The sequence below is a fragment of the Acanthopagrus latus genome, chromosome 21, assembly GCF_904848185.1.
Source record: "Acanthopagrus latus isolate v.2019 chromosome 21, fAcaLat1.1, whole genome shotgun sequence".
NCBI classification, from domain to species: domain Eukaryota; kingdom Metazoa; phylum Chordata; class Actinopteri; order Spariformes; family Sparidae; genus Acanthopagrus; species Acanthopagrus latus.
Window position 1 is genome coordinate 26,830,556 of NC_051059.1, and position 24,469 is coordinate 26,855,024.

At 43.1% G+C, this 24,469-nt stretch overlaps 2 protein-coding genes across 3 annotated transcripts in view; both read right to left on the reverse strand.

Annotated features, from left to right (window-relative positions):
• Nucleotides 1-836: 836 nt before the first annotated feature.
• LOC119011210 (HERV-H LTR-associating protein 1) lies at nt 837-15,326 on the reverse strand. Its single transcript, XM_037084152.1, has 18 exons — nt 15,186-15,326; nt 13,850-13,902; nt 13,513-13,683; nt 12,854-12,951; nt 12,395-12,451; nt 11,693-11,773; nt 11,211-11,294; nt 10,768-10,851; nt 10,602-10,685; nt 10,446-10,502; nt 10,287-10,367; nt 10,058-10,090; nt 9,884-9,973; nt 8,641-9,083; nt 8,067-8,502; nt 4,038-4,194; nt 3,055-3,137; nt 837-1,348 (listed from the first exon to the last, which is right to left on the reverse strand). The coding sequence occupies exons 4-18, from the start codon at nt 12,942-12,944 to the stop codon at nt 1,305-1,307; spliced, it is 1,905 nt and encodes a 634-aa protein (XP_036940047.1). The 5' UTR covers nt 12,945-12,951; nt 13,513-13,683; nt 13,850-13,902; nt 15,186-15,326; the 3' UTR covers nt 837-1,304.
• Nucleotides 15,327-16,685: 1,359 nt separating this feature from the next.
• Nucleotides 16,686-24,469, reverse strand: part of kcnq3 (potassium voltage-gated channel, KQT-like subfamily, member 3) — a 77,857-nt gene continuing 70,073 nt past the window's right edge. For both annotated transcript variants that reach the window (XM_037082977.1, XM_037082979.1), the window contains one exon: nt 16,686-24,440. In XM_037082977.1, coding sequence (XP_036938872.1) covers nt 23,736-24,440 — 705 coding nt within the window. In that variant the 3' untranslated portion in view covers nt 16,686-23,735. The remainder of the gene's footprint in view (nt 24,441-24,469) is intronic.

Consider the following 24,469-nt stretch of genomic DNA (forward strand, 5'->3'; position numbering starts at 1 on the left):
GGGGAGGACGGTGCAGATGTTTATGTCTAATGTCACGTTACGGATGAGAAGTGGATACAGTTACAGAAATACTCGGTGCAGAAGTTCAGCGTCACGACACTGTCGGTAACATCGTAATCTGTTTTTTATTGTTTGCTCGTCAGAAGTTCTTTCTGCAGTTTTTATTCCCGCTGCAGAGAACTGATGCTGGTTTCTGGAGCTTTACAGCAGAACGCAGCTGCACGGTGACATGTCGTAAACCATAACACAGCAACAACAATGAAATCCAACTCTCTGGAAGCCCCGAGATCCCAACTTGATTTTAAAAAGACGTCATTTAAATGATTTTTTTAAAGCTGAAATCTTCTCTGTAGCTGCAAAGCTAAAAGTGTGTCATGTTAGCAGTAAAGTCTAAGGTTCAAGGTGGACATTTGCACCCAACGTTTGCATGAAGTTGCGACCAAACTAGGCGTTTTAATCCAAACTCTGACCGAGTGGCATTTGGGCTCAAACATAACCAGAACAGAATCGCAGTGTTGTGAAAACAGAAATAGAAAATTCAACCTAAACAAACGGAAAGTTGCGACATAAAGATCGTGGTGGTTTTGCAGAAACCTGCTTTGATGACATTTATTCTGGAGATTTGGTCACGTCGCCCTCTGAACTGGCTGCAGGAGCTTGACTGCGTGTCGAGTGTGTGAGTGACGTCTTTTCAAATCGGTTCTTTTTCCATAACAACATTCACAACACAAATATGAAATGAAGCGCAGAAAAGCTTTTGTGAACTGCGTTAAGTTAGAGGCAGAAACTGCTTCACTAAACCGTGTGAGACACCAGGAGCACACGAACGGAACCGCTGACAGAATCTACCAGGTTTCTTTATTGAATGGATAATATCGGATTCTTGACAGGAGCAGAGGATGATTTCTACAGTTTTCTTTGACATCTTCTGTTGATCTTAAACGTTTAGTGTTAAATATCATTGTCATAAATAGTCGAACATCATCAGTACGAGTAAACATTTATACGAAGCTCGAGTTTAAACATTCCAGATTTCCTCCCAACTTCTGGTTTTGACTTGAGTGTTCTTGGCCCTACGTAACTACTTCAAACCACAGATGATTTCTACTTTATAGTGACAGAAACTGAAAGTATATCAGAGACATGAAACTGCAGCAGTGTCCCGTGATTTTCAGTTTCCAAGCCTGTCCCGACCCGGACGCCAGCAGATTCTGTTCCTGCAGAGCACTCGGCTGTAGTTTGTGGTTCCAGTCACTTCCTGTGATGATGAACAGCTCTTTGTTCCCCTCCTGCTTCCACTCTGGTCACAGTTTATTGCACATCTTTGTCAGGCATCTCTGTTTCAGATCTGTGGAGGGAGGAGGAGGAGGAAGAGGAGGAGGAGGAGGAGGAGGAGGAGGAGGAGGAGGAGGAGGGTTAAACCAGGTGACTGACCCTGGAGGCAGATTCTTCTGTCAGCTCCAAGTTTCATGTGGTCGTCTTACTGGAATATTTAACTATATTTACTGATGAGTTCAGTGAGGTCATTCTATCCACAGTTATGTTTCTGTGATTCTCCTGCAGATTCACTTTCATTCTCAGGTTGATTATATTAAAGGTGGCCTATTAAACTAACTGTAACTGTAAAGGTGGTATGTTTAATGTTCATTGGTAGTTACAGTTGTGAAGTTAATCGTAGTGACATTCATCAAGCGTCAGGCTCTGTGAGCAGATCACAGACCAGTGAAACTATCGAAAACATTAGCTGACTACAAACACTTTAAACTCTTCAGGAGGTTTTAAACACACACAGCCTTTGTTCGTCCAGCCTGTGGACATGTTGAAGAGACAGTCCCCTCGTCCTCCAGTCCCTCCGGTCAAAATGAGACGTCCGAGCTAAAAAACGTCATCTTGGTCTCCAGAAAATTGCACTTTCACTATTCAACATTTCACAAACACATGATTATTAAAAATATAGCTGCTTATTAAACCGATAAGTAGCTGGAACTCTTAAGTGACAATAACTCTGAGTTCCTTGATATTTTAAACAGAAGAATCCTGGAACACTCTCGAGGTGTTTGTGTATATTCTCATGCAGATGCAGATGTAGCTCTGCAACAGGAAGCGTTTCTCTTGCCAGCTGTGCAGCATTCATTAACCTGTTTGATCCCAGACTGCTTTCAAGTGTTTGTTTCATGCTCTTTCGCTCACCTATACTTTACGTCAATTTTTCAAATCAATCCCTTTTAAAAGCGAGTGTAAAAATACACACCGAGGGCCAATTAGAGGCAGAGAGGGAGGGCCGGTGTGAGCGCCGTGTGAGTCCGGTGTGGCGGCGGGATCAGCGCCGGATGATCGGCCATGTCAGAAGCTGTGAGAGAGGCGGCTCTCGGCGCGACCTCCTGAGCCCATTAGCTCAGAGGATTCATTGTGGCGGCTCGGCGGCTCCTGCAGAGCTGCTGCTGCTCTAATGAGCTCTGGTAGCGACCCGGAGCAACACGGCTGACACGTCCTCATCAGTGCAGGTGAAGGATGAAGAGTGCTCCCCCATTATTTCTGATTCTCACACTCGCCTCTCTGTTTGTACTCGACTGTGCTCCTGAAGCAGCAACGTGACTGCCACTTAAAAACATCTCAAAGTTATTTTTGATGTTTTTTTAAAAGCACTGGTCAGTGAAATATCCTGTATTAACACTATTTGATGCACGTGTCAGCTGCCGTCTACATGCCTGATCAGAGGAGGTCGTGTTTTCTCTAAAATCATTGAGTAGATTGAAAAGTCAGGACAGGAAGAAGTGACTCGTTTTTGGTTTAAATCCAATGACGCCATCAATCTAAGGAGAATCTATTAACTGACACCTGAACAATGTGTTGGCACTCGTCATCTCTGAGGAGGCTCATCGATCTGTGAAGTCTCAATAAAGATTCACTTAAAAAAAAAAAGCTGAAGAGACTGCAGTGTGAGCGGAGTCCGGCAGCTGATGAGGTTCTGCTCCAGCAGAACTCTCAGAGCCGCTACAGCCGTCACCTCCAGCTGCTATGGACCTAACCTAGCTTCCTCTGCGGTCCACTTACTTCTGGAGAAGGAGACTCTCCTGACGCGCCGACACACCTCGAACGTGTGTTTTTGGTACCAGACGTGGCTGTCGTCACAGTATCTGCAACACAAGAGCACGACTGTGAGCTGCTGAGCTGCTCGTCTGCTGGACAGCTGAATAATGAAGACCAACACATTTTGCAGGAAGGTTTCCTGAAATCCTGCAAGCTAGTCTAACATCCAGTAACATCTGTGCACCTGCTGCAGGTGGACTGTACGTGGCTCAATAAAAAAAAGCTTTGAAACTTTGTGTTCCGGTCCATTTTGTTGCCTCACAAATAAACATGTGACTTAACTTTGTTGTATTTATATATAAGTCAAAATAATCAGTAATCAGATTAACGTTTGAATCTGCAGACTGCAACCAGCAAGTACCTGAACCGAAGAAAATCATCTTTACGTTCCTCCAAGTGAGACGTTTGATTCCATCTATAGACATCCTGGATGTGTAGTTTGCCTTGAAGAGTTTAACTTTAACCATTTTTATTACAAGTTAATTCTGGTTTGAGTTTGATTATAGTTTAACATTAAGGGTCATAAACCTTCAAAAGCTTCAAGCTATTTCTGTAATGCTGAAATCTGTAAAAATGTGGGACTGTCAGCAAACATGAACCATACACTCAGTTTGAAGTGCGGCTCTGTTTTGGTTTAATGAGATCAGGCCAAATGTGCATTATCTAATTTATTAACATCGACTCAACATGATTTTTTAAAAAAACTTGGCATTAAATGTGAGTGTTCCTGTTGAACTCATCTAATTAGATGAGATTGAAAATGTATATGGACTCAAAATAACTTGGGCTGATTACATTTATTGGGGTTAAATTAGTTGATATGTATATATACACTTGAAGCTGCAGCAACGACTTGGACAAACACAACTCACTAAGTGCCTCCACTTTCTAATTAAATCCTCCAATCTGCAGCCGTGTTATCTTAAGGTAGAAGATCATGTGAAAACCTTTTCATGCGCGTCTTATGGCTGAAGGGTCTGCAGAGGCACTGAGAGAAGAACTTGCAGAGCTCGAGGACGCACGGCTGCAGCTTGTGAGCGCTGACGGTCGTCGTGCTGCTCGAGACGGAGACGTCCGTCAGCTCCGGCCTTCTCCAAGGACAACCTCTCAACAGACAGAGTGAGAGGTCACGTCAGTCACAAACTATCTCTGAACAGCTCTGCTCCTCCAAACTCCATCTGTCTCTACTGCCAAACAAAATCTAATTAATTAAGGTAATTACAAAGATAAAGATGACCGCACAGGCACGTCTGTATAGAAAACATAAAACAAAGACATCATAATTAACCTTTTAAAGCCCACAGTGGTGATTTAGAGATTTTATGTACACAATAAATCATCTTCACTCTCGTCCTTTAAATTCCCTCATTGCATTCATTTAGCATCGAGTCGTTTCAGTGCTTAAACTCTGGTTACAGCACTCCCTGGTGCCGGTGCATTATAATCATAATGCACTGCAGGTACACAGGTTTCTAATTAACATAAAAATACATATTCAAATATGAATTTTAATTAGATTCTTCTCCACATTCTGCAGGTCTTTGCTCATTTTGCAGTCGGCATCACAGCGATATCCAGAGCAGGAACATCCTTTACATCAGACTTAGATAAAAAAAAAAAAAAAGATTGATGCTTGATTTGGAAATGAAAGAACTTCATCAGCTCGACTCGTTCTTGACTTATTTCCGTCCCTAACCACAATTCATTAACGTCAGTTATTCAGCACCAGAGCACTCAGAGGAGGACACTGACAGAAAACTCATAAGTGGAATTTGTGGTGCATAAATTCAAATGTTGCTTTAATAAAAAAAAAAACATGTTTTGTTTCAGTTCGTCGATCGAGATAAAAGAATGTGGAAACTGAAATATTTTCAGGCGGCTCTGATGGAGCTCTGGATTCATCGGTGCTGCTGCTGATTTACTCCAACACTTTTGATCCGGTCATCACCTGCTCCCTCCCTGGCACACTGCTGTGTTACCACCAGCAGCAGAAACAAAACATTCGTCTCTCCATCAAGACAATGCTGCGTAAATGTGCACAAGTATTAGCAGCTTTAATTAATTCCTTATTTATTTCCTTTAGTTTTCACCCTGATGACAGAACTAGATAAAAGTCAGGTGAACAACTATGTCCTCAAGGTACGTCCTCTGGAGACCATGAATTTTGTGATAATCCATCAGTAGCCGTTATCAGTTTGGGTTCATCAAAGCTTCATCACTAAACCCCAAAACCACCGCCGGCTTTCTCCATGTGGACACCAAGATAAACAAAACCTTACCACAGCAGCACAGACCTGACGCTCATCACTCTTTTATGACACAATGACCAAAAAAGCTTCTCATCACACACACACACACACACACATCAGCATTCACAGACTGATGCAGACTGCAGAGACGTGCTGCTGGCCAACAAATGCTGGTTTTCCTGCACACTAATGACTCGGTGACAAATTGCACAGAATGATCCGGCCTTCTGCTTCTGTTTGTTGCTAGGCAGAACTCAGTGGGGGAGCAGCTGCTGTGTCTGCAGTGAGCCGTTAGTGCCATCTAGTGGTTCTGCTGAGAGCTCAAATATTACATGCATCTGTAAAGCATATTAATGTTAATACACTGTATTCACTGACTGAGACATAAATGATGCATCTGAAAACAGGACTAATACAGAAATCAATACAAGAGAGACAAAAACTTCAAAACTTGATTAACTGGAGAAAAAATTTTCATCAATGTTTTAAAAACTGAAAAATATTTCACTGTTCATTTTGCACATTTTGTGTAGGACTCAGTTTGTTATTATCATGTTGGACATACTGTAAATGTTCTAACTTTAGCTTGTAAGCCTGTGGTTTTATTGTGTTTAAGTAAATTGATTGAATATCGTGGATATCAGGGGGGATAAAACACTTCAGGTGTACATGTTCTCCCCTCTACTGAAGGTGAAAGTCTGGATAAAATCCCTTAATTCTCATATCATAAAAAAAAGAAAACCCAATATTTTTAGGCGTGAAATATGATGTTAAGTGTGTAAAGTGAAATTTTTAAAAACTACATTCATTACAAATCGATCACATATCAAACCTGATGCAATTAATTTGTTCTATGATTGTGTTTTTTGCAAGTAATTTAATAAAAATTCACCTGTGAAATCAACTGGATTTGAAAATCATGATCATGCACTTTATAATTTATCATTTCATAAAATATTCTATTGATTTTTCCTTATCTGTTGTGATGTTGAGTTTATACGTTACATTATCTAAAAATTCATTTTGTTTCCAGTACGGGTCTCTCCTCCCTCCTGACGGGCTCACTGAACGATAAACGCTGAATTTTTGGCCTCGATTTGCTTTTTAACCTTTGCAGCCTTAAAAAAAACCCATCAAAGCTTTCAGATGAAGGGGGCTGCGCCTGCGTTACCATAGTTACTATCTTACCCTCCTGCATGGGGCTCTCTCTCTGTCTCACACACACACACACACACACACACACACACACACACACACACACACACACACACACACACACACACACACACACACACCTCTTTCTCCAGGCTAAAATTGAATCAGCAGCGGTCGGTGTGTCCAGAAATGACAGTGAATGGATCTGATGTGATTACAGTTGTTTTCTGAGAGCAGGTCAGCGGTCGGAGTCAAGCTGCTCCTGTCCAGCAGAGCAGAACATGTTTTTTTTTTTGCTTGCAGCTCACAAAAACATCCCGTTATTTGTCTTGAATACTTTGACCTGCTTTATTTATCATTATTTTTGTTCTTTTTGGCGAACAGAGGACATCACTGAGACACTGTCCTACAGGAGCACAGCAGATTATGTTGTAAAGTCAAAGCTCTGAAGGATTCTTGTAGTCATGTTAATAATGACTGAGCTCTCAAACAGGAGAAAAAGAAGGAAAGAAAGGAGCAGGATGTTGTTAGAGCACCCCCAAACCTCTCATGGAGCTGGTGGAGGGACGGTTGGGCAGATCAGGTGACCATGACTCGCATCTGATCTCCCTCCAGTATGGACCGCCATCTTTCTCCAGCGCTGACTAAACAGTTTCAGATGCTCAACCTTACCCAACCCATAGCAGGGGCAAATCAGAGAGCACCTGACATTGTGTCCCATTTGCTCATTTAGATGAGAGGACTTTTCTGTCTCTTAGGTTACAGAGCAATTGTAACCCCACCATGATGTCGCCCAAAGGTTTGAGGACAGTTGATTTAAAGACTCGACTTCAGCCACAGTCTCCTTCAGGAGGGACCATATTTTGGATGAGCGGTTGGAGCTGTGGAGGATTTCCTGATTGGATCTGACTGAGAACAACCCAGCAATGGTAGCAACCTGGCAAACACAAGGTAGCCACGCCCCTAAATCATACCTCGCTTTATTGTAATTTCACTGAAAATGGGACCAGAACTGATGACTCATAATAGACGACTTGAAACTAGCGATTGAGGCCTGGGATAATAAACCGAGAAGTAAGGACATTTTCTCATAAACTTACATACAATCTGTCTTTTTGAAACCAGTGACATCATCCCCTGCTGGCCACTACAAATAATGCAGGTTTAAGGCATTTCATGGGCTTCACTTTTCAGACACACAAGCTCACAAATCTACACAAAAAACACCTTTAAACCAACAAAGTTCAGAGATATTTTAAGATCTAGGCCTCCAAATTCCCCAGATCTCAGTCTGATTAAGCAGGTCGTGCTGGACCAAGTCTGATCCATGAAAGCCCGGCCTCGCAACCAACAGGAATCAAAGGATTCACTGCCAACACTGAGGTACCAGACACCACAGGACAGCCCGGGAGGTCCTGTATACAGGCCTCATTGGGTCAGAACCATGTCCGATCCACGTGGATTGGATGTCCCGCTGATGCTTGATCGGACTGAGATCTGGGAATTTTGAGGACAGCGAGGTAACAATACGTATCAATCCCATCATTGATTTGTAAAATGAGAAATCTTTACCTGCTTTTTCCGTTGGCTTGCTCAGAGTTGTAGTTTTCCTGTCGAGAGGCGGTGTAGTCCTTCTGGTCAGCGTGGGTCCTGCTGTGGGACGGACAGGTGACAGACTTGTGTGCTGGGTTGTTGTACTGGGCTGGTGTGTGTCTGTGGTTAGCCAGGTCAGACTGGGGACTGCTGAGGCTGTTGTGAGTCTGGTCGACACTGCGGTCCGTTGGGCTGGACTTGTGTTTAACGGAGCTGCAGCTGTTGTAACCGATGAAGTGGTGAGTTGCAGAGTGGTGCTTGGTTGTGTTGATGTTAGCGGCTGTGACAATTTTGTTGTTTTTTCTGTAGCCGTTGTCACTGTTTGTGTTGTTGGTCTTTGCGTTGTCATGTGTTGTGTTGTTGGTCTTTGCGTTGTCATGTGTTGTGTTGTTGGTCTTTGCGTTGTCATGTGTTGTGTTGTTGGTCTTTGCGTTGTCATGTGTTGTGTTGTTGGTCTTTGTGTTGTCATGTGTTGTGTTGTTGGTCTTTGCGTTGTCATGTGTTGTGTTGTTGGTCTTTGCGTTGTCATGTGTTGTGTTGTTGGTCTTTGTGTTGTCATGTGTTGTGTTGTTGGTCTTTGCGTTGTCATGTGTTGTGTTGTTGGTCTTTGTGTTGTCATGTGTTGTGTTGTTGGTCTTTGCGTTGTTGGTCTTTGTGTTGTTAGTTTTTGCGTCGTCAGCAGTTGTGTTGTTTGCCTTTGTGTTATCACTAGTGGCGTTGTTGGTCCTGTTGTTGTTGGTCTTGGCGTTGTTGGTCTTTGTGTTGTCACCAGTTGAGTTGTTGGTCTTTGCGTTGTCATCTGTTGTGTTGTTGGTCTTGTTGTTGTTGGTCTTTGTGTGGTCACTGGTTGTGTCGTCCCGATTGTTGTCTCCTGTCTGCTGGCTGTAGTTTGACTTTGTATCATGGATGTTGTTGGTTGTCGTGCCGTGGCCAGTGGTTGTGCGGTGATGATCTTTGCTGCTGCAGCAGCTGTTTCCTCCATCGCTGTTGGTGAAACTAATGAATCAAACACAAAGACAGTTTGCTCAGCTGTTCACAGTGAGTTGGAGGCAACACTGACTGAATAACAGCAAATGTGAACTTTTTCACATGGAGTTGATTATTCAATAAGTCGATCAATAAGTCTAAAGAAACATTTTTTCTTACACAGGTCCATAATTTTCTCAGAATTTCAGATAAAATAAAGTAAAGCAAGTCTCTCAGTACATTAACTCTTTATGGGTTTCCAGTTTCTTCAGTCTGTCCTTTATTAAAAGACACATATTTTGCTTCCTCGTGTTTCTTTTAACTGTTTAATATCGTTCTTTGTGCATGTAAAAGAAAGTTTGCACCAACATTAACCTAAAACACACTACGTCACCATGCCACACACTTGAATATTTAATTTCTTGTTGCTGGTTCGGCAGGTCAGAATTGATTCAACATGTCTTTAAACTGACCAATCAGAGGAGAGAATTATGAACCTGAAAACGAACATCATGTTCGCCTTTAGATGACGCTCTCCGTGTTTTTACTAAAAAGTCTGTCTTTGGTTGAAAAAGCTCTAAATATTTTCATGTTCTGGTCCAACAGCTCCTATTATATTTGACCTTTTTAGAGATTCCGGTGACTGTTTTTAACATTTAATAGTCTGTAATACAAATAAACCCACAGCTTAATACTGGTCTCAACTTTTATAAGCGCCGAAACACTTTCAGATGCCAGTTTCACAGCAGGACTCAGAAAAATAACAGAAGGAGCTGAAGCTGAAATTCTACCCAGCCAGGCATGAGCGCCGGCCTCCTGCAGAGACTCACCATGTGCGGTAGAATGGACTCTGCTGGTTAACATGGAGCTCATCCCAGATGGAGACATGTGACTCAGATTCGTGGGAACTTGGTGCCATTCTGAGGTTTTAAAAATAGGCCGTCAGAATCAAGAATTAAATTAGATGACAACAGATGCTTGAATGAGTGTGATGAGTTACTCACCGACAGGCAGTCTGATGGAGGAGATGTTGCCTACTTGAGAAGGAAGAAGAAGAAGAAGAAATGTCAAAAAAAAAAACAGGACTGCACCTCCTCTTTGAAGCCCTCTCCATTCAGTCCTCTCTTCATTCTTCACTCAGTAGTTCACGTTCAATCATGAGCTGTTGCTGCCATCTGGTGGTTTGGTTGCATATCATCCTCATGAGAAAATCAGTGTGCGTGGTTAACAAACCTCTGTGTGGTCCTTCGACGATGGTCTGGTTGAAGAGCGGCGTGATGGAGTCGACCTGCCACAGCTCCGACACCTCTCTGCCTGGACACAACACACATCACGGCCACACGATGACTCTCTGAGGAGCAGCGCTCATTCTACAGAGCGAGCTGAACTTACCCATCTTCCCCGCCATCACGCAGATGTAAATACAGTCCGAGTTGTTCCTCTGGCTCACTGAGACACAGAAAACACAAAACACAGCATGAAGAACCAGCCGGCCAACTACAGGAAACACAGAGACATTCAACAGATCTCCAGTTAACATCCACCCACCTGATAATATGGAGGCGGATTTAAAGAGCTCGTGAAGGTAACTTGTCGAGTTTCCCATCACGTCCAACAGGATCGCCGTGAAGTCTGAAGAAGAAAAACAATCAAGTGAGAGAGAAAATAACTACAAACTTCAAAATACGATATACGAATATTTGAAGTCTTGAACCTGTCAGATCGTTGGTCTCGTTTGTGACGCAGTAGCAGAATCTCCTCCTGAACTTGTTGCTTTCTATACTTCTGATGCTGGAAACTGCAAAACACACGACATCACATCAGCTCAGAGACTCTGAGCGCTGCAGCGTCGAAAAACTGGGCTCGGTTCAGGTTCCTGAGGACGTTTGTTTGAGGACGTGTTGAGTAAATGTACGTAGTGTAATCCATCACTTGTTTTATATGAATGTGGTCCTATAATAATCCAGATTATACCCAGTGTGCAGTTACACACTCACACCACTAGATGACACTGCTGACACTGCTATATTTATAAAGACATGGCTCCTGGAACAGTGAACTCAGATCCAGGACGAAGTGAGGCGGACTCCTTAACACTTTTAACAGGTTTCTCTCGGCTTCAGAGGATGAAGAAGTGTAAACGGAGGCGATATTTACTGTTGTAGACCAGCAGGGTGAGTTTGTGGAGAGCCAGAGAGCTGTAGGACGTCACGCTGAGGAGGGAGAACAGCTGACGGGAGCCTGCAGGGGACAACCGGACACCCAGGAGGAACAGCATCAGCGGTACAAAGTCCAGGATCAGGAGGAACACTTCCAAAACCAATTTCAATATACAATCATTTCCAAAACAATCGACTACCCTGAGCTTTGGTTTCTTATCCTCGAGGAGCACCTCGAGGAAACAATGTGACGCAGCTTCACAGTTACAATAATCCAAAATCCTCGTGACACCTGGTTCTGTTTGACATATTTTGTTCCAACGTGTCCTGGTGCTGGTGTGTTTTGAGCGGACTGGTCCTTTAACGACACTAAGCGGTCCTGTTTGACCTCAGACTCGCAGCTGTGGTGTAATTATGACACACATGAAAGATTTACAGCCCAGAATTGATCGGCACATGAATGATATTATGACAACGTACCCGATTGGCTTGAATTTATTAAAGTATTGACGAGGGGGGTGAGGTCGATGGCAGCTGGGTCGATGTGCTCTGCTGGGATCTCTGGGAAATAAAAGCAGACAGTAAAGTCAATGGGAGCTTATTGTGGTTTTAATCTCTATTACGGAATTAGCAGCATCAGCAGAATGTGGCTGTTTCACTGCAGGATGAACCTCAGTGCGTGGAGATGAACAATCACCCCGAGGAACCGGTCCCTGGGGCGGGACTCATCTGAATAACATGAGGGCAGTGTGGAGGAGACGCTCATAGATCAAGCTGAAACAGGCTGCTTATTAAATATTATTCAGATATCATTCAACACACACAACCAGACATCTTTTAGACGTGTCAGTGTTTCTTTCCCCCCACACACACACACACACACACACACACACACACACACACACACACACACACACACACACACACAGCTTCAGATTGAGCCAGATGTGTTGAAATGTAATGAATATTTTGAAGATGGAGTCAGGAACAGATGAACTTTCTCCCACATTATCTAATGATCTTTCTTAAAACCTGGAATAGAACAATTTGTCACTGTTATTTAATAATCATCTGTCAAATTTTGGTGCCCTGATGCAAGTAAAATAAGTTGTGTGACTCCTGAAATATGAAATAAAACTAAAACAAGCAGAAGGAATGGATGAACGATGGAGGGAGGATCACCTGTGGACTCCAGGATGTCTCGTTTGTGTCTCTCGTCCTGCCGTCTGTCTCTAAACGCTGTCGAGGACATAAAATAAAAATCTGGATTTAAACACGAATCAGCTGTTGGTGTGCAGGACTGTTTTTTCTCTTAAATTTGCAGTCATGCTTCAGTTCATCTTCCATATTCCTCATATTGTGATGCACTTTGTCACACTGTTTTAAATCCATCATTATAATTATTATTCTTTATCTGAACCACGATTCTCTGAGGACCACAGACCCCAAACTAACAGATAAACTGAAACTGTATCACATGTTTGAACTGAACTGAACAAGCTGAACTGAAATATGTTCAAAATAAAACAAGAATAACGATAAAACACACAGATTCATGAAACCTCCTGCACTGATCCAATAAATCTAACAGTTATAAATTGAGTTGAGAGGGAAACTATAAGACATGTTATACAGACTCACCTTGGCTGAAGAGGACGAGGAGCAGAAGTGTAGAGACACAGATTATAAAACAGAGGCGAGGATGCTGAGCGGCTCTCTGTAAACCAGCCATGATCCTGCTGAGACACACAAACTGCAGTCAGCTGAATCTGTCAACCATCGACTGTCTGCGCTTCATACTGAGGTAATTATTGTGGTATTTGGGGGGCAATTCAAAGAAAATGCTAAAAAGACAGAAGACGGCACAAATTACAAAACGACGGCAGGATTTTAACAATTTGTGCTGTTAAAGTGGATCATTTTCTGTTTTTCCCCGTCTTCTGTCTTGTTTGGGGCAGTAAAATGCCCGACAGATCCCTTCAACCATTAAACTGGACCCTCAAAGTTTATAAAACAAATTTGTCGACCTATAAAACAGATCTGCAGGAACGACAGATCATCGAGTAAATCCACACCGGTCACAACATATGGATTTAATTAAACACTCACTGAATGCTGATGTCGTATGTGTAGAAAATGTGTTAATTCAAGAGTTCAGATGATCAAACTGATGGAATAAATTAAATAAAAAGCAGCAGGCTGTGTATGACATTAACAGCAGCAGCAGAGTGTCGGAGGTAAACTGTGACACACTGGACTGAACGTTGGTTAAACACTCACAGTGAATGAAGCCGACTCACCTGCTCCTTGAATCCTGCTGTGAACTGTGCGGTGCTGACTGTGCTCCTCCTGCAGCATCAGAACCGGCCCAGAGTCTCACACGCCTCCGGTCAGATAAGGATTAAACGCTGCCTGTTTTCCCCCCTCTGAACAGCACCGGTTGGCAGCAGCTTGGCAGCTCACTGAGCTCTCTACCAAAAAAACCCCACAACAAAACACGGTGTCTGGCTGCAGGCTGGGCACTGATCCCTAACACACTGCAAGAAATGTCACGCCGACCCAAACTCACCTGCACTCCTTCTCTCAGGTTCAGCATCATTACAGAAACATTAACTTAGTGTTCTGCTCCATACTTACCTGTACATCACCTGTCAATCCAACAGTGTGGGCGGTACCGTGACACGATCCTCCTGAAGGTTTAAAAGAACAAACACAGTAAATCTCCGTGTCGGTGTTGAGACTCGTTTCATCCTGATATGATATCGTATCGATTCTTTGGACGACGATACGATATTTACTGAAATCACAAAGTCGGCCACGATGTGATGAACAGAAATCAATCTGTTAAATGGACCTTCTGCTCACTAAAGTGCCACAGTTTTTAAACTTTCAGGTAACTTGTGGAGCTTCTGTTCGTGCTTCATCAACACACTTTTCACATCCTATAAAACAAACCCAGGAGCACACTGGGTGGAAACAGTGACACAGACGTGTCGTAGGAATTCAAAATGAAGGCATAACTTAAAGGGAAACTCTCACCAAAATACAACCGAGGCTTTATTTGTGAATGTATATGAGTCAAACCTTCGTGTAAAGCATATAATATAAGAAACAATACTAAAATCAAAAGCTGGAAAAGTCACATGAGATCTGGCGTGGATAGATGTTGGTGGAAGACAGTAGCTCCACCTTAACTGTCCTCCAGGTTACGAATAGCGATTTTGATGCTATCGCTAAAGTGCTCGCAGCACTCTCATTGAAAATGAGTTTGACCTGAAAACGAAAATACAGTAAATCTTAAAAGTGGCTCTTTCATCATAATTACGCTTTTAGACGAAGGTTTGACTCATATACAGTCACAAAAAAAAGCCCAGGTTGCATTTTGGGGAGAGTTTCACTTTAATGATGCCGGCGTGATGAGTCGATGTTTTCACTTTGCATCGACGCTCTTGGATCACTGATCACTGACTCGATAGATCGATAATGTTCGATGTATCGTTTCACTCCTAGTTGAGAACAAGTCAAAACCAAAACTGGATCAGAGTCGGACACTGGATGAGTAAACATGCTTTTTTAAAACATGAAGGATCTTAAATTGTGAATTATTTTTCATAATCTAATTACAGGTTTACTAATGAAGTCGGTCCATTAACTCCACAGTCCCATTAAAACACCCACAGGAAACACAGATTCCTCCTTATTCACCTCTTTAACTGCCACATTAATACTGAATGTGTGAAGTCTGACAGAAACTAAACCATCGGCAGGTGTTGTACAGGTGAATTTTATGTGTGTGAGTTCTGTTTTGTGTCTTATGAGCAAACAAATACAAACCTGACCAACGTAACGGAGGGATGAGCACGATTACTGTCAGGATGGACATCAGCCTGCAGCTAATGTGGCTGTTAGCTTAGCATACCATGTAGCAAACATGAACCTTTTGTCTCCAGCGCTCACCTGTCCCCCGTCTTACCTGGTGGAGGGACTTATCTCTGTCCTCATGTCCACAGCAGGTGATCTTCAGCTGCAGCTCACTCAGAGGACAGTCTGACCCGGTTCTGATCTGTGTGAGGTTCTGTCTGTTTGGTTTCCTGGTTCCAGGAAGCTGCTGTCCAATCACATGCGTCTATCCAGCCAGCCCTGTGAGTGACACCTGAACAAAGCCAAGGCTCCGCCCACCATCCTGGAGAATCTTCTGCTCGGTCCGTCCATTTTCTTTCTTGTTGTTTCACAGAGGAATTTAACTGCATGTGAAGCATTTAAACACGATTATAAAGGGGTTTTTTTGCAAACCACAGATATGTTGGAACTTTGTATATTCTTACTTTACATACATATTGTATAATACAGATCAACTGATTATCAGATGTGATATTCTGACCATCAGAATCAGTGTTTTCTTGTTGATAAAAACCAAATTAATTTAAAGTTGTGCTGCTGTGGCTCCTCCAAACTGTACGACTAAGTTTACCTCTTGAGTAAATGTACTTAGTTACATTCCACCTCTGTTGTGTTGCAAATATGTAAAACTTTACAGTAAAGTGATCAAACCTCATCATGTAATCTTCTGCTCGTCTTTTTCTCCAGTCATGGTCAGAACTTTTGTTCAGCCTGGCGTCAGTTTTAACATTCTCAAAAAGAAGTTTTCCTTCCATCAGACACGTCGCTGCGGTGTGAAAGCTTTCACTTTACTTCAGCAGTGAGTTTTAATCAGGACAACCTTTTACAGTGTGGGTAAATGGCCGTAATAAGCCGCTGGAGTGACATACGAGCCGTGGGGGAACATCAGTGAATAACAGGAGTGAATGTGAGTCTTTAATGACGGAGGGACCGGTGGGCACTTTGCTCGCCTTGGCATTCACGTCCAGACACATTCAGGCACACAGCAGAGGAAACAAGGAGGGCTGCTGAGGGCCTGGGAACAGCTGCCCCCGGGAAAACTGAGCTGATAAATCCCCAAAAAATAATTCGATTAAATCATCTAAAGAGTCAAATATAGCGGGCACACATTGGCCGTAAACACTGAGGGTTGTTATTCTCATGCTCACTGAGCTGGACGCTGAGAAACAGCGTCTGTCTGCTTCTTGCTGCTGAACTGGAAGAAAAAAGGAAATAACAGATTTGTTATCATGATATGAGACTTTATATCATCCTAGATGTTGTTATCCTGATATATCACACATTTTCCCCTCAGCCAGCAGTGTGTCAGTGATAACTTCAACATTGTACAGCTGCTCCTGTGTATCAGCAGCTCACAGAACTGAACCAGAACCAGAACTGCAGTCGTCAGTATGAGCAGGCGTTCATCTTGCTGACGAGCTCTTCTGAGTCGACTCTGCTCCATGTTGGTGTTGATGAGACGATGTCGTTCACTGAGCTTCAACATGTTGTTGAGCGGGGTCCGCCACCATCACCCCCCCCGCAAACTGATCTCCGATCACAGTTCAGTTCATCAGCATCCACTCAAACAACCTTTTTTTCAATTCAATACTTTATTAATAACTGGTGCAATTGAAAAGACAAAAAATAAAAAAATCAAGTAAGAATACATTTGCATATTATATCATCAAAACAAAAATATTCAAAGTGGTCTAATACGGAATAGAAACGGCAGGTAGCCTTTTTTTTTTTTTTTTTTTCAAACTGGAATGAGAAAAATGATGCACAGCTCTGAAGGCCACTAGTGTAAAGTTGTCCAAACTTCTCTTAAATGAAACCTAAGAACATCGAAACTGTTTCTGACCCAAAAATAAATAAGTAAATAAAAGCTGCTGTCAGTCAGCTCGCACAGAGCTGTCGGTAATATCCAACCAACAGGCTCGTAAAGACTTCCTGTGGTCGGAGCGTCGCGGCTGCATTCACACGAGAACAGCAGGTTTGATTTTTAGACATCTTTGTGTATTTCGCTCACGTCTCGCTGAGGAAACAATCGTGTCATCTCGGAGGCCACAGAGGAGGTCCGCCGGCCCGGCTGGACTTTCTGTACCGTCAACAAGAAAGTAAAAGAGACTGTGCAGCTAATTTTGTGCTATTTTTATTTCATTTTTTACATATTGTGCAGTTTAGCCAACAAAGCGTCCGGCCAGTTTCATTTACGGGTTACACGCTGTGTTGAGTTTACACATTTTGGCACATTTCAGAAGTGGAAGTGAAACTGGAACCTCGTGTAAAAAGACGTAAAACAGCTCGACGCCGCGTCCTCTGGTGTTTGACAGGCTGGGATGATTTCTGAAACCATCTGTGAGTTTTAAGGACCCGACTGAAGCAGGCGGATAGATGAATAAATAAAGAACAGAGATTACTGACGTGTGAAAAGCTAACATCGTGACAGCCGGAGTTACTTGAGTAGCTAATCAAACATTAACAGTTTAGCTTTGTTGGAATTACAGTTACAAGGGTTACAATTCATCAAAAGTGATAAACTAGAAACTCCAAGAACACGTTCAGTTTGTTACAGAACTCGACAGAACAGGCTGTTCCAGATATTTGTCGCTACTCGACACAGACGGCCAGGTTCTTTTCCGGACAGCCAATTATTTTAAAAACCCGACAGTCTGACACTCAGCCTGTTCTCCCCCCGGATCCACAGACCTGATGTTCCAAAAACACACACTTTCCCAGGAGTTTGTTTGCTCTGAATATCTTTGTGTTTTTGAACTTGTGTAAAGGGCGAATCAGACGACCTTCAGCCTCACAGTGAGGTTAACAATATATAATATAATGTGCCTGATGTTGTATAACGGTCACAGTTTGGTTGGGTTTAACAAGAGAGCAGGATTTCTGGACACTGCTGGTGACCCGAGTCCATCAACACACAAGTGAGCCTGAAGGAGGCGACACCACAAGTGTCGTATGACCCAGTGTGGCCCGAGTTATCCAGAACTCAACCGATTGTTTTAATGATATCAGATGTTGCGTGTCCGACAGTATACAGCCCAGTAGTTCCGGCTCCAGTGTGTATTTTCAGAACAACGTGTTTGGATCAGTGGTTGTGTGTTTACAGTGCAGCAGGCTGTTCGGACTATCCAGGTTCTGGAACAACGATGCCAATGATGAGTCTGTTCAGTGAGGCGAGTGACAGAACTTCAGGTGAGAGTGTGAACATCAGTGTGATCGGTACAGAGACAGGTGTGTTAGCCTAGCTTAGCACAAACACTTCCGAGTCTGTGGTGATAAAATGTAAACATTCAGGTGTTTTGTGTAAAATGCAGCGTTTTTATTTTTCCCGCTCCGGATATTACCGACAGCTTCGCTTCTGCTTTTTTTTTTTTTTTTTTTTTCGACAGCCACAGCGAGAAAGAGCATGACCAAAAAATAAAATGTAAAATGTTTTACATTGAAAAGAACTGTACTGTCAAAGGCCAAGGCACAAATAATTTGTAGCAATTAAAAAAATGTCCATAAAATTACAGGTTATGTAGAATGTGTCGATCAGTGCATTGCTTGGTATGCAGTTACAGTGAGTACAACCATACTGAACAGAATAATCACAGCAAGCAGTATTGCCCTCTTGACTACATGGATGCCATAAAGTGCTCCTTTTCATTCAGAATCGATGCACATACAGACGAGATCACACAGAGTGGAAGAAAAGTAAACGACGCACATCTGAGGCGGACGTACGAGGGTGGGAACGTGTCGGGGAAACTTCAGTTTTTAGTACAAACGTGCTTCATCGAGGGACCAGATTATGGCTTCAGAAAGACAGAAGGAGTTTGATTTAAACTGTCGAGAAAACACACAGTACCGACATGTGATACTGTGAAGAAGTGCGTGAAGCCTTTTTTGTTCCAGCAGGATTATTAGAACGACTGCTGCACGTTGGAGCTTCGTTGTCTGCTACAACCTTGATCCAGTGTTTCCTCTGTCAGTCACTGACCACAAGAACAAGACATCGGAATCAACTCGATAATCTGAATTTTCTTTAAACTGCCCGAACAAGTCGACAAGAACCGGTGCCAGAGGTTAAAGATAAACACCCTGATTTTTTTATGAAGTGTCCAAAAAAAGTGTGCAGGAACGCCAACATGTCAATGTGTTTCAAACAAAAGCAACACAACAGAGAGGGATTAGGGATTAGATGCTCTTTCATGTGGTTAATCTGAGGGTGCACTCTCAAAAACTATATTACGTATTAAAGAAAACGTTTAGTCGACCAACTCATAGCAGAATATTACACAGACACGGAGAGGAAACGCCACCGAGGCCAGATATCATCTGATAGAAATTATCAGTTAATAATCCATACAAAAGCACCTCTTACAGTTTGAACCAAATGACATCAAAATGCTGACATGGGGTAAAGAGTGCTGCAGGGGGACTTTATTTATTACAGAAAAATATTTCATGTCTTATTTTCTCAGTATTTCAGTGTCCTGGAAGACAATTTATTCTGTTTTAACATCGTACAAAATGTTAATTTTAACAGTAATTTGCCATGTGAGTATAAACGTACCAATGCTGTTTGTTTCCGGTGATGTACACGTCTGTAAATTTAGAAAGGAAGCGATAAGAGTTTTAAATTTTTGAATGGAAGCGATGTGACTGTAGTTCACAGGTTATTGTGACACGATGCTGCGAGGCGACAAGGGGAAAAAAAAAAGAAAAAACATTGGATGAATGTGGTGAGTGAGTTTCTTTCTGATCGGATGCAACAAGCTGAAAGGAAATAAAACCCACAGAAGAGGTGAAACGTCACAACCTTTACACTTCTGTGCAGCGGAGAAAATCAGGTGGAGAAATCTGAGTTCAGGTGAACGAGCCGAAAGCATCACGAAGCTACGAAACAGCATCATACAAAAGCAAGACTGTACCGAGTGCTAGTTCAACCAAAAAAAGAAAAAAAGAAGAAGAAGACAAATCACTAGAGAAGGAAACAGAGTTCACATTCATTAATCCTGTGGAGTGCGTCTGGTGACATGAGGTGAAACACTAAATATAGAATGACGATGTGGAGTCATTCTGGATGATGTTTCTCGCTTCAGAGGCACAATGAATGAGCGTCTACAGGGATATATATCATCGCGTTATGATCTCCGTATCTATATGTGGCGACAACTCGTGTCTGCATTTGCAAGATGATTTATTTTGAGGATATATAATTGGATGGGTTTCAGTAGCAGAAGATAATAGTACCTGTAATACGATAAGATAAATAGATATTAAGTGTTTGGTTCACCTCGCTCAGCTCGCAGTCTGCTGCTGCCTCCACAGAGAGCTTCAACCTGCCCGGAGCACGAGGCGGGTTGAGTTAGCCACAACCGGACGACATGAGAATCAAGTTCACTCAGTGCAGCCCTCAACATTTGATCCACTGTTTACAAAAGAGGCCTCAACGTGTATTAAACTAGGAGTGTTTGAACGTAGCATCTCTATTTTCCTGTGATAAGTTGCCACGGTATAAAAAAAAAGAAATGACAGGATTTGTGTGTTAGACGCCGAGCTTCTCTGGCAGCAGAAGAGGAAGTCAGGCGACAAAGTGAGACGTGAGATCTCATTCTGGGAGTCCTTGGCTAGAGACCTGTTCAGCTGTGAAGGTATAAAGAAGTGTTGTTAATAATGCTGCGAAGTTCCCAACCGACATCTGGTGGGAACCTTGTTCCACAACAAAGATGTCCTGATCAAGTTTTAGGTGGCAGGATGAAATCAAAATGAAACCGAACATCTCCAGTGTTGTGTGAAGAGAAACGAGCAGAAGAGTCTAAATTCAACCCCTTTGTGTCCAACACATTACTTCTAAACTCACTTTACTCACAAAAGGAAGTTGGACACACACTAAACACACTTGTACCATCGACTTGACGATGTTAAATGTGTTTCGACCTTCATGGCTGATAAAATCTTCAGATCTGCAGCTTGGTGTCCGGTTGTGGCTGACCCGGGCCCTTAACTCAACCCATAACGCGTTGAAGCCCGGTGTGGACGCCCCCTTTATAACATCCCCGACTCTGAAGGTGCTTTAACATGCTATAACTGTGTAATAATCCATGTGTGTACATATAGTTGGTTGTCAAATATTACATTCAGTATCTGTGTCGTCCTAAATCTAAAGTAGTAAATGCTGCTCAGGCCTTCGTGTGACCTCCTGTAAAGCTCTTGTTGTTGCAGTAAATGGTGCTCGGGCTGTTCCTTAATAAAAAACAATATTCAGTTTTCAAGAACATTTGAACCGACGATCACTTTCTACTCGTCCCGCCAGCTTTTCTGATCCGTGGCGTTGTTGCTTTCAGTGTGAGTTTGTGTTCAGAACCGGACGCTCGAGTTTCAGCAGCCGTCTGGACAATAATCGTGTTTGTTGAGAGGAAATTTAGATGTAGCAGCATGTTTTTAAGTTGCATTAAATATATATGATAAAACATGTTAATGGACGGTTGAGAAGTATACTTTTGTTTCTGCCAGTTCACAGGTAAACGCCGTGTTTAACTGAATGTCTGATTGTTGGATGTTGAGCTGTGCGACATCCAAACACTGACTCACAGTCACACTTAACGACACATGAGTGATGTGTGGGTGGATGTTCGTCTGATTTCATTATGCTGCACCCGTCGTCATCAGAGTGCTAATCATGATAATTAACAGTAATAACTATTATCACCTGGAGCTGAACAAGCTCCTGCTGAATTTGTACTCGAAACACAATTACTCTGATTTTTGATCTGATCTACACAGAAGAAAATGAGAGGTGCTGATTTCTGTGTTCGGGGACGTTACGGTGAGATTTTCTCAGAATTCAAGTTTTTTTGGGGAGATTTCTACAGAAGCTGTGGAGTAAGTTAATAAAAAATCAATTCAGGTGAAACGAGTCTGATTAACTAATTAATTAGTTCCTGGTGGCTGAAGTCTAAGATGCATTTTTTCTATTATTTTTTTTCAACTTGAAAATATTTTGGGGGGGGTCAAGCTCATTTTTGTGTTGTAATAACCGTTTCGGCCACAAGGGGGGGATGAAGTGCATTATAATCCGTATGAGTCTCCTTGTGGCTGAAATGAGAATTACAACAACGAAAATGATCTTAACATGTAAAAAATCACACCAAAACTTTTCCTTTTCACATTATTGAAGTTGGATAATAATCTTCAGAGGTCATGTGACTAGAATCAGACTGAGTTAGAGGAACTTCTGAATTTAATGTTTCGTTTAATAATTTCTTTGTCATGCGTGCAGCTGTGGAGGTGTTGGGCCGCGTCTGAACAACATGTGTCAGATGGAGATCATTTTGTGGCTACATGATTCTACTCATACGCATGTTGTTTGGCATTGAGAACATCTGCGTGAAATTATAATAATCAACAATAATAAAATGGTTTCTTATATGTACGTATCTTAGTTGGTGTTTGGATTTTTAGCCACTATTTTGCGGTGATCGTCAGGTATGATCCTCTCTCAGCAGTGATGAACTGAGCTGAGCGGTCGAGATGCTCAGCAGTCTTGGTAACTTAAAGACGTACAGGTGGTTTATATCCCTGAATTCATGTGCCAACAAAGCAGCAGAGATTTAGTGTTTCAGATTCCAAAAATGTTGAGTTGTTGTTATGTTCTTTTTTTTTTTTTTTTTTCAGCTGGAATAGTTTGTATGCATTCAGTGGTGACATACAACTCAAGAGCACAGTGGTGTAAAAAAAAGCAAACGAACAAAAAACAAAGTGACGGGATCAATAATTCTGCTGTTCTCGGACAGAACCGACCCTCAGAGGATTTACAGCACAACGTGAGAAAAGCAGAAATGGTGAAACACGACTGCCAGCAACTAACCAGTGTTTTGTTACCCAAGTCCTCCCCCAACTCTCTCTCTCACACACACACTCACACACACACACACACACACACACACACACTCACACACACACACACACACACACTCACTCACACACACTCAGAAACACACTCGCCACACAGCAAACAAAACAAGGAGACAGGAGACTTTTGGTTCCAGTATCGCCCTCCGACCATCACCCCTAGAATGGTGCATTGTCATGCAAACCATGCAAAAAACAATGAAAATGTATTCATATAAAAAATAAGTGTTACAAAATGGCATAGCAAGTATATGTATCCATTCAATCGCTTTTTCTGTTTCCTGATATCCTGAACTTTGCAGTGTCTACACTAAAAATCGCATGCGTTACATGCAGTGCGGTTGGCTTTGCAGCGATAAAGCTTTTGGGTGTATATAGTATGTATATTAATGTTCATCTTTACTTCAGCTAAATTTTTGCGAAGAGTGCGCTGTACAGAGTTTTACTTTACAAACGGTCTGGTTTCCCTTTTTTTTTCTGGGCAGTCTCGATGCCATGGCTCTCCGTCTGGACGGCGGTCGGTTGATGAGATCGGCGGGGGCCTCTGGAGGTCAGTGACCTCGCTCACGACCTCGCAGCATCAAGGCGGATCAGACCCACCTTTCCTCCAAATGTTTGGGTCCAGAGGTGTGGCTTTGACCCAAACTGATTTGGGTTTAGAGGCATGGGTTGGATTTAAGGTCTTGACTCAGAGTTGTGGATTTCTGTGTGTTCACACGAGCACCTCTCAGGGCGGCGTGTTCCACACAGCGTCACCAAATCCCTCCCCCGTGGAGGAGAGCGGCAGGGGCCCCCCACTGGGTGTAAAAGGGTCCGTGTCCGTGTCCGTCTCACCCTCCGCCAGGTAGCTCGGTCTGGGTCTCGTCCAGCTGGCGTTCCCAGTCGCCAACCCGGCCCCCATCGACAAGTCCTCTCCTTCTTCCCCCTCCCGCTCCCCAGAGATGCTGAACCCGCTGGGTGAGCGCTCCAGCTCCTCGTGGTTCACAGACAGCATGGAGAGCGGCGAGTCGCCCCCCCGCCCCCCTGTGGTCCTGCCCAGCCCCACTGACAAGTCCTGCAGAGAGCTGATGGGCAACACTGTGGGACGCTCGGTGTAGGTGGGGATGGCGGCCGGAGGGTGGCGTTGGTGGAGGTGTGATGTCAGGGGTTGATGGTCTGAAGGTGCGTGGCTTCCACCAGCAAACCCCGGTCCCTCACCAACTCCTCTTCCTCTGCCGCAGTACAGATTCCCCTTGTTGACAGGCATCTGGTACGACATGTGCGGGAATGCCTCAGAGTAGTTGAAGAAGACCCGCCGGATCTCACCGTTCCCTGTAGGCTCGCAGCTCTCCAGGGTCATGTGGGCGGCACCGGCAGAGTCCACCTGCAAGTGCTCAGTGTGCTGGATGTGCATGTCCACTAGGAAGTCCAACTTCTTCTCCATGTCCTCCACCTGAGACAGACAGAAGACCAGCAGCAAAC

Excerpts from the sequence above, each read along its gene's own strand:
- LOC119011210 (XM_037084152.1), bottom strand. The coding sequence starts at position 12,944 with ATGGCTGGTTTACAGAGAGCCGCTCAGCATCCTCGCCTCTGTTTTATA. Across the intron at positions 10,686-10,767 it reads CGAGACCAACGATCTGACAG|ACTTCACGGCGATCCTGTTG; the intron begins GTTCAAGACTTC and ends TTTCTTCTTCAG. Across the intron at positions 10,091-10,286 it reads CGTCGAAGGACCACACAGAG|TAGGCAACATCTCCTCCATC; the intron begins GTTTGTTAACCA and ends TTCCTTCTCAAG.